This window comes from Somniosus microcephalus, chromosome 2 (genome assembly GCF_052327205.1).
Source record: "Somniosus microcephalus isolate GS21.2 chromosome 2, FLI_Smic_1.0, whole genome shotgun sequence".
NCBI lineage: Eukaryota > Metazoa > Chordata > Chondrichthyes > Squaliformes > Somniosidae > Somniosus > Somniosus microcephalus.
In genome coordinates, this window is record NC_140988.1 from 139,806,325 (window position 1) to 139,822,596 (window position 16,272).

Below are 16,272 nucleotides of genomic sequence, written 5' to 3' on the forward strand. Positions count from 1 at the left end.
TCGCTGAAGGTAAGCATGCAGGTGCAGCAGGCAGTTAAGAAGGCAAATGGTGTGTTGGCCTTCATAGCAAGAGGATTCGAGTACAGGAGCAAGGATGTCTTGCTGCAGTTGTACAGGGCCTTGGTGAGACCGCACCTTGAGTATTGTGTGCAGTTTTGTTTGCCTTATCTGAGGAAGGATGTTCTTGCCATGGAGGAAGTGCAGCGAAGATTCAACAGACTGATACCTGGGATGGCAGGAAAGACTTATGAAGAGAGATTGAGTCGATTAGGCTTATATTCGCTAGAGTTTAGAAGAATGAGAGGGGATCTCATTGAAACTTATAAAATTCTAACAGGACTGGACAGACTAGATGCAGGAAGGCTGTTCCCGATGGTGGGGGAGTCCAGAACCAGGGGTCACAGTCTAAGGGTAAGGGGTAAGCCATTTAGGACTGAGATGAGGAGGAATTTCTTCACCCAGAGAGTGGTGAACCTGTGGAATTCTCTACCACAGAAGGCAGTTGAGGCCAACTTATTAAATATATTAAAGAAGGAGTTAGATATATTTCTTAAGGCTAAAGGGATCAAGGGATATGGGGAGAAAGCAGGGACAGGGTACTGAATTTGGATGATCAGCCATGATCTCATTAAATGGCGTAACAGGCTCAAGGGGCCGAATGGCCTACTCCTGCTCCTATATTCTATGTTTCTATGTGCTACATGTCATCTGATCATGTGATGCCTGATCTCATGACATCTGGTCACATGACATCGGATCACATGACTTCTACAAATGTTATTGCATTTACCTTATCAAAGTTGGATCCCCTGCAGTTCAATATCTTTGCTCATGGTTTTGCGCCGGCAGCTCTTGTGCAAGAAGTTCCAAGAACCAGGAAACCATCTGCGAGCCGGTGAAGAGGGGAAACCAGAGGTAGGGGAGCAACTTGCAGGGGGGAAGTCAGAGGTGGGAGGAACTTTGATTCCGCCAGTAACTGATGATAACTCACTGAAATTGCACTGGTATCTAATAGTAATGCTAGTAACACTCAGATTCCCCTCATCACCAATAATTATACAATAATTCACTGATAGTCTATCTGTAACTGGTAGTAATAAGTGTAATGCCCTGATATCCTGCCTGTAAATAATAATAATACTATAATCCACTGATATTCACCCTGAAACCATAGCCAGAAATCTCCTGCGCTGCACAAGGTGCAGTCAGACTCCCCAGTTGATACCTCTTTCAATAGGCCCCATCTCTCTCCCTATCTCCATGGACTCTAGTCGGGACTACGGTTCAGTGTGAAATTGACAACTTTGAACTCAGTCAGGGCTGATCTGTACTTGGACTTCACTCATCAAAACAGGCCGGTACAGACCAACCTGAACCAAACAGAGAGATTATATAGAGGACAGTGGGCTCAGTTTGGGGCACTTCTCACAGAGCACATCGTCCTAAACTCAGCTCGGCACCAACATTTCTAAACTACTCCCTGGGCTCAGTCTCAATAAAGGAGTTTTCATAGAATTATAGAAATTACAGCACAGGAAGAGGCCATTTGGCCCCTGCTGCTGGTGCTCTCTTTTGTAACCCCATTTCCCCCCAATCCTTTTATATTCCTCCTTTTCAATATTTACCCCCTTCCCTTTTTAAATGAAGTTTTAGTCTCAATCTCATCAGGAGTTGTAGCATGGTTATATTACTATGGACTAGTAATCCAGAGGCCTGGACTAATGATCCGGCGATGTGAATTCAAATCCCACCGTGGCAGCTGGGGAATTTAAATTCAGTTAATTAAATAAATCTGGAATAAAAAGCTTGTATCAGTAATGGTGACCATGAAGCTACTGGATTGTCGTAAAAACCTATCTGGTCCACTAATGTCCTTTAGGGAAGGAAGTCTGCTGTCCTTACCCGGTCTGGCCTGTATGGGACTCCAGACCCACAGCAATGTGGTTGACTCTTAACTGCGCTCTGCAATTCAAGAAGGTGGCTTACCACCATCTTCTGAAGAGCAATTTGGGATGGGCAATGAATGCTGGCCTTGCCAGCGATGAATAAAAAAAAAGCCACATGCGGTGAAGGAACCCACAGTATATTAGCCTTAATTCAAGAACCTCCCTCCTCCCTTTCCCCCTTGGTTTTTCTAGGGAGAATCCTTGCTTTCCATTCCCTAGTTCCCCATTCGCCCACCAATGGAAACAATCTTTCACTACTTACCCATGGTAAAGTCCCCAGGTTTCACTCAACCTTTACTGGCTTATCCTCTCTGTGCCACTCCCACTCACCATATTGCTGCTGCTGCTGCTGCTGCTATCGGTCATATCACTTCTTGCCCTCAGGACTGAGCAATTTCCACTGCTCTTCTTTGAAGCCACACACCACGCTGTCATTAGGGCTTTCTTGGATGTTGATTCAAGCTTTCACCTTCAGAAAGTGTCTGCGAACCATTCTGTTCAGGTTTTAACACAGGCATGATTGGGCTTGTCCAGTCGCTGTAGTCGATTTTCTCAATTGTGCCCTCGTGCTCCATGTGATCAAATTCCATTGATGTCCCCTCCTTTAAAGCATAAGGTACTGCTCTGATCTTTAAAAATGTTGGCTTTGCTTTCTCCTTCACATTAAGGTGTACCTGAATACCCTTTGCTGTGCCAAGTTCCAGACTGAATAAGGACTTGTACTCTTCCATGAATACGTTCATGGGTCTTTGAGTGGTGATCTTCTTTAATATTGGCCCAGAGAGAGCATGAAAAATTCTTGGCAAGTAAAATCAAGGAAAACCCAAAGATGTTTTATAAATATATTAAGAGTAAGAGGATAATTAAAGAAAGGGTAGGGCCTATTAGAGATCATGAGGGTAATGTGTGTGTGGAGGCAGGAGACGTCGGTAGGGTTCTTAATGAATACTTTGCGTCTGTTTTCACAAAGGAGAGGAGCGAAGCAGACATTGATATCGGGGGGGAGGAGTGTGAAGTATTAGACGAAATAAACATAGTGAGAGAGGAAGTATTAAGGGGTTTAGCAGCTTTAAAAGTGGATAAATCCCCAGGCATGGATGAAATGTATCCCAGGCTGTTAAGCGAAGCAAAAGAGGAAATAGCAGAGTCCCTGACCATCATTTTTCAATGCTCTTTGGCTTCAGGTGTGGTGCTGGAGGACTGCTAATGTGGTACCCTTGTTTAAAAAGGGAGAAAAGGATAGACCGAGTAATTACAGGCCAGCCAACCTAACCTCGGGGGTGGGAAAATTATTGGAAAAAATTCTGAAGGACAGGATAAATTTTCATTTAGAAAGACATGGATTAATGAAGGATAGTCAGCACGTATTTGTTAAGGGAAAGTCATGTCTGACAAACTTAATTGAATTTTTTGAGGAGGTAACAAGGAGGGTAGATGAGGGTAGTGCATTTGATGTAGTGTATATGGACTTTAGCAAGGCTTTTGATAAGATTCCACATGGCAGACTGGTCACGGAGTTAAAAGCCCATGGGATCCAGGGCAAAGTGTCAAGTTGGATTCAAAACTGGCTCAGAGACAGGAAGCAGAGAGTAATGGTCGATGGGTGTTTTTGTGACTGGAAGGCTGTTTCCAGTGGGGTTCTGCAGGGCTCAGTAATAGGTCCCTTGCTTTTCGTGGTATGTATCAATGATCTTGACTTGAATATAGGGGGTATGATTAAGAAGTTTGCAGATGATACTAAAATCGGCTGTGTGGTTGATACTGAAGAAGGAAGCTGTAGACTGCAGGAAGATATCAATAAATTAGTCAGGTGGGCAGAACAGTGGCAAATGGAATTCAATCCAGAGAAGTGTGAGGTAATGCATTTGAGGAGGGCTAACGAGGAAAGGGAATACACATTAAATGGTAGGACACTGAGTAGTGTAGAGGAACAAAGGGACCTTGGAGTGTATGTCTACAGATCCCTGAAGGTAGCAGGCCAGGTCGATAAGGTGGTTAAGAAGGCATACGGAATGCTTGCCTTTATTAGCCGTGGCATAGAATACAAGAGCAGGGGGGCTATGCTTCAACTGTATAAAACACTAGTTAGGCCTCAGCTAGAGTACTGCGTGCAGTTTTGGTCACCACATTACAGGAAAGATGTGATTGCACTAGAGAGGGTACAGAGGAGATTTACAAGGATGTTACCAGGAGTAGAGAATCTTAGCTATGAGGAAAGACTGGATAGGCTGGGTCTGTTTTCCTTGGAACAGAGGAGGCTGAGAGGAGACCTTATTGAGGTGTATAAAATTATGAGGGGCATAGATAAAGTGGATAGAAAGGACCTATTTCCCTTAGCAGAGGGGTCAAAAACCAGGGGGCACAGATTTAAAGCAATTGGGGGAAGGTTTAGAGGGGATTTGAGGGGAAATTTCTTCACCTAGAGGGTTGTGGGGGTCTGGAACTCACTGCCTGGAAGGGTGGTAGAGGCAGGAACCCTAACCACATTTAAAAAGTACTTGGCTGTGCACTTGGGATGCTCTAACCTGCAGGGCTATGGACCAAGAGCTGGGAAGTGGGATTAGGCTGGATAGCTCTTTGTTGGCCGGCGCGGACACGACGGGCCGAAATGGCCTCCTTCCGTGCTTTAACTTTCTATGATTATATGAACATTAGGCTATGAAACCAATCTCAGCCCATCAATGAGGGACCGTAGCCCTTAACGACAATTACGGGCAATTGTTTCATCCGATTATTTTATTTGACTTGGACGTTTATTTACCCAAGGACTGGCAACAGGTGTCCAGAATAACTTTTCAGTAAAATGTTTTTTTTGTAGGGCAATTTTCTGAAACTTTTCCTCATATACATTAAATGATAAAATAGTTACCACAGCTCAAGTGTCCAATTCAAATTCACATTTTACAGCTTCTATCCAGACAGGATTTCATGTTGCCTGTTTCTTGTTGTGGAATATACAGGAAAATGTGTCTCTTCAACCATCTCACTTATGGTATGGTTTCTCGTCAGGTTCCTCATTGGAATTGACTGAATTTTGTCCTTTATTCTGTTGATTCTTCACAGCACTATGATATGATTTGGAGTCTTCTTTTCTTCTCCCTGCTTCCAATCTAGCAGTATTTACTGACCTCCGGCAACACTTGGCTAAATGGCCAGATTCTGTACGATTATAACATTTAACATTGTTACAAAAACATCTATCTGGATGATTAAGCTTACCGCACCTTCAACATGGTTGAGCAACTCTCTTCATTCCAGAGTTATTGGACCCTGTGTCATGTAAGTCAACATGCAGTCTCCATCCCAAATGCTATCTTGAGCTCTAGCAGACGTTAGTCTGTCTTCTACCAACTGTATCAACGTGGTCTCTTATTGCATTGCTTGGAAACCCACCAAAGTCACATGGTGTGGGCAGTTTTCAAAGTTCTGCCATAAACTGAGAAACATTTTCATCATCCCTTTGCCTCCTCTGGTTAAACTTGAACCACTCTGCAATAACCAGTAGCTTCGGGCTTAGATATTCTTTGACCACTTGGGCCAACATTCTTTAAAGATAACGGCCCCAATTTTCGGCTTGCGTGGGAAATGGTTGGGTTTCCCCGAATGTGGGGTTTCTGACACACATAAAAAAGTGTCAGCCAGCTCCATGCAATTTTCCCTCAAGTGGCCAATTAATTCCCAGCATGTGGGAAGCCTTGCTAATTGTCCAATTCGAGTCAGAAATCCCCACAGTATGATGTCATCATTCGTGGTGCTTTCAAGGTCCATAGCAAGCACTGCATCCTCTGAAGGCTTCCAAATGAACCATACAGGATGGCAGAGGAGCCTGCAGCAGCTGTGGCCAGTGCCAGACCCCGAGCTGCCTTCAAATTTGACGAGGCTTCACTGCAGGCATTATTGGATGGGGTTAGGGCCCACAGGGAGGTCCTCTTCCCTAGGTCAGGGAGGAAGAGGCCTCCCACTGAGATCAATGCTGCATGGATGCAGGTGTCAGCAGATACCAACTCGCTGGGAGTCACCAGAAGAACCTTGGCATTACATTTCTAACTCCTTCCTTTACTCCCCCACAGTACCATCCAGAGCCCCCGTCCTCACTGTGGAGGAGGAAGAGGCTGTGCAGCCAGACTCCTCAGAGGAAGCTCCAACCTCTGAGGGCACAGCGTCAGCAGAAGTAAGCGCACCCAGCACCAGCGCAGACACTCACACCTTGGGGGGACCTTCGGGACATAGAGTAGTGTTGTCACCTGGTATTTCACAGCTCACAAGTGAGCCTCAGCAGATTCTGGAGACAGGGACAGCAGTGGAGAGTCCTCGTCGGAGGGCGCAGGACTCTGCCAGCTCAGCTCAGCTGCGCTGCATGTCGACCCTCTGCCTCTGGGTCCATCCGCAAGAGAAGAGGTGATGGATCTCCATGCACAGATGCAGGAGTCTCTGGCAGGTTTTGTCTCCAGGGTCGCTGCGAGTGTGGAGCGAATGGAGGAGTCCATAGCGACCATGAGCAGAACCTTTGTGGAGTCATTGGCGCATGAACGCATCACCATGGAAAGGTTGGCAACCTCCATGGAAGAGATAACTCGCCAGGGTACGGAAAACATGGTGAGTGCTCATAAGAGAGTGACATCTCTTGAGGAGCGTTGGCCATCTGTTGAACAGAGAAACCAGATCTTCACGGAAGTCCTTCTGAGTAGGACTGCCAGTGCAGAAACGGGTCCCCATGGCCCCCTAAAGCACAGCAAGGTGCTCTCAAGCCACTTCCAAGCGCTGGCCCCTTCTGGCCTGTGCAGCTTCAGGTGAGTGAGCAGCAGCCTGGTGCTCCTGGTGTTCATCCTGCTGTTCCTGGTTCTGCTGCTGCCGCCTCTGCTGCTGGAGATCCTGTAATGGCAAGAAGGGAAGGAAAAAAAGGCGTCCCATGCTTCTCGCAGATGCTTCCGCTGAGGAAGCGCTGAGTGAGGGTGGCGAGAGGGGCTTCCCAGGAGATCACATTGGAGAAGTGTGTGAGGCTCCAACCTTCCACAGCTGTGCCTAAGCCTTGAACAATTAGCCCCAAACCTGCAACAACAAGGTCCTTCAACATACAAGTGCTGTCCCTTTAAATCACAGCTTTCCCTGACCTGCAGCTGACAGCAAGCAAGCCGGCAAGCTTCACACCAGGTCTCAGCAGCGGGGTTCCCCGCAGGCGTGTTTGATGTGGGGAAAGCCCCAAAATCGTAACGGCCCCGGAAAATCTTCTTCAACAAGGTAATTATTGGTCATTAGTGTGCCGACGGCCAGCGGCGGCCGTGACTGAAGCGGGGCGCGGGGAAACAGCGGTCCGAAAGTTGGACGGGGCGGGGAATCAGGTGGGGGGGGGTCCCGACCTGCTTTTTCGGCGATTTTTGGCCCCCGGCAGCCTGAAAAGCCGCCTGACGGCGGCCAGAAAATTGACCCCAATGTTTTCTCTTTAGGCTCGACAGGAGCGATCAGATTGTTAATCCAAGTAATGTTGCAGGTCTGCGGAGAGTAAGCACATTGCTCTCTTTTTGACATCTATTGCAAGTTCAGTTGCTTCAATATAAACTGTAGTGTTTCTGCACACTCACTCCAGCTCGACCCCATGCGATACTCTCCAATTTTTCCAATTAATGCCGGCATGATAAAAAAATCAGTGACAACGTAGAACACTACCTAAGTAACAAAGATGTCCAATATTCAATCTTTTTAACAATGTACTGTCTATTATTTTTGTCACCACTTTAATGTCGAAATAAATACTTAGATTGGTGAGGTAATAACTCGCTGCTTTTATGTTCAGACTCTCTAGAATATTCCATCAAAATAAAACAAAAGCAATACAAGAGTGACCTTGGAGTGTAATTGCTACAATTTTCTTACGCCCATCAGGCGGCCATTTAGTGATCAAATACCACACATATCAGTAAGGGCCACAAAGAATATAGAGGCACTGGAGAGGGTGCAGAGGAGAGTGACCAGGATGATAGCAAATTTTACAGCTCTTAGCTATGAGGAGAAGCACCAAGAGTTGGGGTCATTTATTCTGGAGACATACAGATTGAGGGAGTAGAGGGAGGAAGTTTTCAAAATTGGGAGGGGATCGGATCCAGTTATATAAGTTATTATAAAACCTTAGGCAGAGCTAGGTTAGATACTTTCTCAAAGTCATCAGCCTCTACGAACAAACTGCTGGGACATGTGATGTATATGGAGTCACTACAAAAGGGAACTTGACAAGCTCTTGAGAGAAGAGGACTGCCACATTTTTGAATTTTTACACTGGACATTTCCTCAGCTTCAGCATCATCAACCATTCCCTTAAGTGGACCTCACATCTTCTATGATCCAGAGCCCAATATCTAGGCAAATGATCGTAAGACCCAGAGATTGTAACCAAAACCAGTCACTCTGTGCTCAAATGCATCACATCCCGCCATATGATTTGCCTCTCTTCAACAAGCAGACTGAATAAACTTTCTTACCAGAATGAGATTCAGCTCTGCAGTAACAAAGGCTTTTATTTTAAAATAGGTGAATAAACAATAAAATTTATAAAACAATGAATCACACGTTTCTCCCCTCTCCTCAAAACATTGATTTTAAAACATAAACTCACTTTTTGCGCTGTGGGATATGTCACAGCCTCAGAACTGACCAGGCTTTTGTGCTGGTCAGTACAAAAATAAACACCGAGCTCTATTGTGGCTGCTGTCTGAAGACTGGCACTGACTGTCAACCTAAATACAAAACATTCAACACAATCCTGTAATTGGAAAACTCTGTCCTTAGGACTACAGCCAATCGATGGCTCCCTCCCCTTCTCAATGTTTGTGTGAGCTGCTATCACAACCCTAGCCCCCTGCATACTGCATGCCAGGGTGTTTCCCCAACATGCAACTGTGTAATTTTCTTTAAGTATGCACAACTTTCTAAACAATCTGATTCAACGTACAAAGTTCGTTCCTTTAAAATCTGTGTCCATAATTACAGAGAATTACGTAGAATGTACAGCACAGAAACAGGCCATTTGACCCAACTGGTCTATACTGGTGTTTATGATCCACACAGCCTCCTCTCACCCCTCTTCATCTAACCTTATCAGCATATCCTTCTATTCCTTTCGCCCTCATGTGTTTATTGTTATGTATTGTGTGTTCTATTGTGTGTTCTCCTCCCACCTGTGGTGGCGCTGTCACAGGAGATAAATGGTTGGGTATTCTCTCAGTTAAGTTTAGCTCTCTTTGACTTCCTGTGTTGGAGAAGAGCACTGTGGCAAAGGATGCTGGTTTGCGGTATCATTTGGAAACAGTTCAGGCCAACCAGCCGTTGGAGCTTCTGTGGCTGTCTCTGCTCCTAGCAACAGTTGATCTGTGTGTCTTCTCCAGATGACGTCCTCAGCAGTCTCAACCGTGTAAGACACAGGGCCCGTCTGCGCGATCACCTTAGCAGGAACCCATTTCGGTCCAGTGTTGTAGTTTCGAGCTAGGACGTGCTCTCCCGGATGAAACTGTCTCTCCTTGGCTCCTTTCTCTCTCTTTTCAACTTGAGCTTGTTGTTGACGATGGACAACCTGCTCTGCCCTTGGAGGTTTGAGTAAGTCAAAACTTGTCCACAATTGCCTCTTCATCATGAGCGAAGCAGGGGAAGTTTTGGTTGTGGCATGCGGCTCGTTCCTGTAGGACAACAGGAAGCTGTTCAGACGTTGGTGGATTGAGCCCTGACCTTGCGATGCCTTCAAGGCGTGCTTCAAAGTTTGCACGAACCTTTCTGCCTGGCCGTTAGTAGAGGGATGATAGGGCGCAGACCTGATGTGTTGGACACCATTCACATGCAGGAAGGTTGCAAACTCCTGTGATACAAATTGTGGACCATTGTCACTTACGAGTTGTTCCGGTGAGCCATAACGGCTGAACATCTCACCAAGTTTCTCAATTGTTTTCTCTGCCGTGGTAGACCTCATCACAGCGACCTCCGGCCACTTGCTACGAGCGTCCACAACCACCATAAACATCTTCCCTTCGAAAGGACCAGCGAAGTCCACATGTACTCGCTGCCACACTTCTGCAGGCCAATCCCAGGGGTGTAGGGTTGCCAGCTGTGGAACATTCCGGACCCTTTGACATGGGGAACATGTTTTGGCTTTCTCCTCAATATTCCCATCGAGACCTGGCCACCAGAAGTAGCTTCTTATTGCTGAAGCCATTACATCAGTTGCTATGTCAAGGCAAAACATGGAAATGGACTGAACTGTGCAACGAAGCTTTCGCCCAAGCAAAGAAAGCATTGCTGAATTCGGAGGTCCTGACACACTTCGACCCAAAGCTACCCATGCAGCTAGCATGTGGTGCATCACCATATGGTGTGGGAGCAGTCATATCCCACATCATGCCTTCGGGTGAAGAGAAACCTATCGCCTTCGCATCACGCACCTTGAACAAGGCCGAGAGTAACTATGCGCAGATCGAGCGCGAGGCCTTGGGAATCGTTTTTGGAATTCGAAAATTTCATCAGTACCTGTTTGGGAGAAGGTTCACACTCCTGACAGACCACCGTCCATTGACTTCAATCTTCGGGCCCCACACCGGAATTCCGTCTCTCGCTGCAAGCAGGATGCAAAGGTGGGCTTTACTGTTGTCAGGACACACATACGACATCAAATATCGCAAATCAGACTTGCACGGCAACGCAGACGGTCTCTCGAGGCTACCCTTGCCTGTTACTCCCTCAGAGCCTCGTCAGATAGACATCTTCTACTTTAGACAAGTGGAGGGAGCACCTGTCACTGCAGTTCAGGTGCGAAGGTACACCCGCAACGATCCAGTCCTGTCTGAGGTAATGGACGATGTCATTCGAGGGAGAGCGATAGGAGATTCTCCTAGTTTGAAACCTTACGTTTCAAAAAGAAATGAGCTCTCCATCCAGGCCTGTGTCAATGCCTACTGCTGTGGAAGCCAGCGATGACAGCCGGTATCCTGTTAGAGAGCGGCGGCCTCCAAGACGCTTGGATCTGTAGGCTTAGTGACTTACCCACAAGACTGGGGCAGAATAAACCCCAGGGTAAAGTCAGGGTTTGAGGCAGTCTACCTCTACCCTAGGTTAGTTGAGTGCATTGAAAGTAACTTACCTATTGAGGAATAATGTGGACCTTCCATTTAAGAGGGGAGGAAATGTTATGTATTGTGTGTTCTATTGTGTGTTCTCCTCCCACCTGTGGTGGCACTGTCACAGGAGATAAATGGTTGGGTATTCTCTCGGTTAAGTTTAGCTCTCTTTGTTCGGAACTTGCCAGAACTTCCTTTCCTTCCAATAATGCACTTCATGTTTGAATGTCTGAGTTCTGAGTCCTAAATTGTGTCTAGGTAGAAAGGTACCGACACAACATTTATCATCTATGCATCTATGCTATAATATCTAGCATGATTGAGCATCCATATATATCTGCTCAATATCAATAGAGAAAAATAATAAAGAAAATTAAAGAGGTATTACCCTTATAAAAAGTTCAAATCTGTTTTTTGTCTGTCCATTAGTTACAGGTCAGATTAAAAGCTATATTGGTTCTGTGGAGAATCAGCTGGAAAAAAGACATGGTTCTCTGGTGTTATTTCTCTTTAAAAAAATCTGAAATTCTTTGTCGTGACAGATTTCTAATAATTTTAGGAGTGTTGATGTCTCCTGCCCTATTATACTACAGTTACAGTATAGTCACAATCATTTTACTGTAAACGACAGTGAAAGACTTTAAATGTAGATGTGAGTCACTTCTGTGGTTGGCTTATGTTGCACAAGCTGGTTACGGTCGCTGGCCACAGGGTGGGTTCTGTCACTGCTGTATGGTTGTTGTGAACTTGCTGTTGAAAGCCCTAAAACTGGGTCTGCTCTCTGGATAATTCTCTTTTTTTTATGCACCTATGTGACACTGTCAAAGTACATGACTAATCTACCCAGCAATTTTATTTTAAAAAGTTAAAGAGTATCTCCCACACCACGTTTCAGTTACCGGATGTGCCAATGGCGATCGGTGGGTTTCATTTTGGACCCACCACATGAGTGTAGGCGTTGTTTGCGCACCACAGTAAAGAGCAGGCATAAAGGTTAAAAGGACCTGGGAAGCCCTTGACTTTAAAGAATGACTTACTGTAAATCTGCTTTCTTCACCTGGTCTCAGTGTGTTTGAGCCAATGGTCTAGATTTTCCTGCAGTGGTGAAATCAGCGACACACACTGCACATTTCGCTGTCTAGCAGGCCAACCTCGCCATTGCTAGCTTCCTAAACACCTCAGCGAGCATGGTGGCGAATCATAAGAGGTGAAGCCAATGGTCAATGTATTGATCCCACCACTAATGGTCACTAGAAGGAGACACCGCGGGACACACTCACTAAAAGGAGGCACCGCAAGACACACTCACTAGAAGGAGACACAATATAAGGAGGTCGGGACCCAGGAGCGAGGACGGGGCCCAGGAGCGAGGACGGGGCCCAGGAGCGAGGACGGGGTCCAGGAGCGAGGTCGAGCCCAGCAGCAAGGTCGAGGGCCAGGAGTGGCGTAGCCTGGACCAGCAGTGGGGTCAGGAGGACCACACTGCAGCCTATGAAACCCAGGCAGAGAGGACCTGCAGGAAGGAGGGAGGAGGACAATAGGAGTATGTTTGTGTGTGTGTGCTAGGCCGATGTAGCAGAACCTGGTCTCCAATCGTCTTGGATCCCCTTGCCATTGGACCAAGACCTTGCTCTGTCAAGCCCGTGTGGTAGCTGGTGTGCAACAGCCACCCCACGTTAAAAGAATTCACGCACAGGCATCTTCCACCCTTTAAAATGAAGTTTGGGACCTGGAACGTCAGGAAAAAAAAATTTTTTTTCCGCATTGGACTCATCAGTCACCTGAGAACTCATTTTTAGTGTGGAAGCAAGTCATCCTCAGTTCCGAGGGACTGCCTAAGAAGAAGAATGGTGCGATTTCTTTTTCATGGTGGTAAAATGCTACAATTTAACTCGGTGACAACTTTAAACAAATCCTGCCAACTCGAGGTAACATAAGACTTGGCATTTCCAGTTTTTTAAAAAAGTTTTAAAAGTTCTTTTTCTGTAAAACAAATAAAATATAGCTGCATAAAATGGATTAGCACAATGAAACCCAATTCTTATTTACCCTTATTTTAGTTGATTGTGTGATCTGGTTGGGCGAGTTCTTTAATCATCTCAAGTATCCACAAATCTCGCAGCAACATGCAGGGAAGGTTCACACCTGTCTGATCACACACCCCTTACCATTTAAAAAATAATTGTTAAATTAATGAAATGAACATTTACCGGGCTTGTAAATTTCAGAAAGGTTTGTTTGAACCCATGGTTGGACAGAGACTTGTGCTATGTTAACTATTGATCAAAATATTTGAATAATTGATCCTCGCAATCAGATTCCTCCATGCTACATAGAAATACATAGACATGAAAGACAGATGACCTTTATGAAGCTCTGCTTCATGTCCCTGAGTGCTGAGACAGTGATGTCAATTCCTAGAAAGGGATCACAAGAAGAATCAATCTTACATTAAGTGTTATTTTTCATGCACTGCTGACAAGTATCAATTGATGGCACATACTATGGATTTTATGTTGAATATTAAAACATAGTTATTAAATAATGAATCAACCAGCTAAAATAAATTCCATGTGATTTAAAAATAATTAACAAAATTATCAGTGTAATACACAGCATTTGTATGATTATGGATGTATGTAATTGCAGCCTATGCATGACTACACGACGACACTATCCATTATCGACCAATTGAATTTTGATAAAGGCATAATTTGTATGCCAAGAAATGTTGGACCTGCATTGTGCTTTCAATGATAATTGTTGCAGCTGTAGTTCTTCTGATAGTTCAGGTGAGACTCTTCATTTAGATTGATATAATTTTGGCTTTAATAAGGGAACGGTAACATAGAGAATATGTTACTCGACTAGTAATCCAGAGGCCTGGACTAATGATTCAGAGACGTGAGTTCAAATCCCACCACGGAAACTGGGAAATTTAAATTCAGTTAATTAAATAAATCTTGAATAAAAAGTTAGTATCAGTAATGGTGACCATGAAACTATTGGATTGTCGTAAAAACTCATCTGGTTCACTAATGTCCTTTAGGGAAGGAAATCTGCTGTCCTTACCTGGTCTGGCCAAAATGTGACTCCAGACCCACAGCAATGTGGTTGACTCTTAACTGCCCTCTGAAATGGCCGAGCAAACCACTCACTTGTAAAAAAAAACGCTATGAAAAACAATAAGAATAAAATCAGACGGACCACCCAGCATCGACCTTGGCACCAGCTACAGACACGACAACGGCACACCCAGCCCAGTCGACCCTGCAAAGTCCTTCTCACCAACGTCTGGTGACTTGTGCCAAAATTGAGAGAGCTGTTCCATCAACTAGTCAAGCAACAGCCTGACATAGTCATACTCACAGAATCATAACTTTCAGCCAATTTCCCAAACTCCTCCGGTAGGACAGACCCACCAGGGGTGGTGGCTCAGTGGTATACAGTCGGGAAGGAGTGGGCCTGGGGGTCCTCAACATTGACTCCAGACCCCATGAAGTCTCATGGCCTCAGGCCAAGCAGGGGAAAGGAAACCTCCTGCTGATTACCACCTACTGCCCTCCCTCAGCTAATGAATCGGTACTCCTCTATGTTGAACACCAGTTGGAAGAAGCGCTGAGAGTAGCAAGGACACAGAATATACTCTGGGTGGGGGACTTCGATGTCCATCACCAAGAGTGGCTCGGTAGCACCACTACTGACCGAACTGGCCAAGTCCTGAAGGACAAAACTATCAGTCTGGGCCTGTGACAGGTGGTGAGAGAACCAACACTTGACCTCGTCCTCACCAATTTACCTGTCACAGATGCATCTGTTCATGACCGCATTGGTAGTAGTGACCACCGCACAGTCATTGTGGAGGCTTCACACTGAGGACACCCTCCATCGTGTTGTGTGGCACTACCACTGTGCTAAATGGGATAGATTTAGAACAGAACTAGTAACTCAAAACTGGGCATCCATGAGGCGCTGTGAGCCATCAGTAGCAGCAGAATTGTATTCCACCACAATCTGTAACCTCATGGCCCAACATATCCCTCACTCTACCATTACCATCTAGCCAGGGGACCAACACTGGTTCAATAAGGAGTGTAGAAGAGCATGCCGGGAGCAGCACCAGACGTACCTAAAAATGAGGTGCCAACCTGGGGAAGCTGCAACACAGGACTACATGCATGCTAAACAGTGGAAGCATGCTATAGACAGAATTAAGCGATCCCACAATCAACGGATCAGATCAAAGCTCTGCCGTCTTGCCACATCCAGTCGTGAATGGTGGTGGACCATTAAACAACTAATGGGAGGAGGAGGCTCCATGAATATCCCCATCCTCAATGATGGCGGAGCCCAGCACGAGAGTGCAAAAGACAAAGCTGAAGCGTTTGCAACCATATTCAGCCAGAAGTGTCTAGTGGATGATTCATATTGGCCTCCTCCTGAGGCCCCGACCATCACAGAAGCCAGTCTTCAGCCAATTCGATTAATTCCACTTGATATCAAGAAATAGCTGAGTGCACTGGATACAACAAAGGCCATGGGCCCCGACAACATCCTGGCTGTCGTGCTGAAGACTTGTGCTCCAGAATTAGCCATGCCTCTAGCCAAGCTGTTCCAGTACAGCTATAACACTGGCATCTATCCGACAATGTGGAAAACTGCCCAGGTATGTCCTGTCCACAAAAAGCAGGACAAATCCAATCCGGCTGATTACTGACCCATCAGTCTACTCTTAATCATCTGCAAAGTGATGGAAGGTGTTGTCGACAGTGCTATTAAGCAGCACTTACTCACCAATAACCTGCTCACTGATGCCCAGTTTGGGTTCCACCAGGACCACTCGGTTCCAGATCTCATTACAGCCTTGGTCGAAACATGGACAAAAGAGCTGAATTCCAGAGTTGAGGGGAGAGTGACTGCCCTTGACATCAAGGCAGCATTTGACCGAGTGTAGCATCAAGGAGCCCTAGTAAAACTGAAGTCAATGGGAATCGGGGGCGGGGGGGGGAAACTCTCCACTGGCTGGAGTCATACCTGGTAAAAAGGAAGATGGTTGTGGTGGTTGGAGGTCAATCATCACAGCCCCAGGAATGTGGGAGTGCCTTCACTACACGGACTGCAGCGGTTCAAGATTCCGGCTCACCACCACCTTTTCAAAGGCAACTAGGGATGGGCAGTAAAGCTGGACTTGTCAGCAACGCCCACATCCCATGAACGAATATAAAAAAAGATCT

The 16,272-nt window shown here is 45.9% G+C and overlaps 1 protein-coding gene across 2 annotated transcripts in view; it reads left to right on the forward strand.

Moving 5' to 3' along the window:
- The first annotated feature begins 815 nt into the window (after positions 1-815).
- The window catches only part of LOC147122981 (TNFAIP3-interacting protein 1-like), a 164,903-nt gene continuing 149,446 nt past the window's right edge, over positions 816-16,272 (forward strand). The window contains exon 1 of one of the 2 annotated variants that reach the window (XM_085963027.1): positions 816-915. In XM_085963027.1, the coding sequence (XP_085819153.1) occupies positions 832-915 (84 nt within the window). In that variant the 5' untranslated portion in view covers positions 816-831. The remainder of the gene's footprint in view (positions 916-16,272) is intronic. The other variant, XM_085963017.1, reaches the window with a different exon arrangement.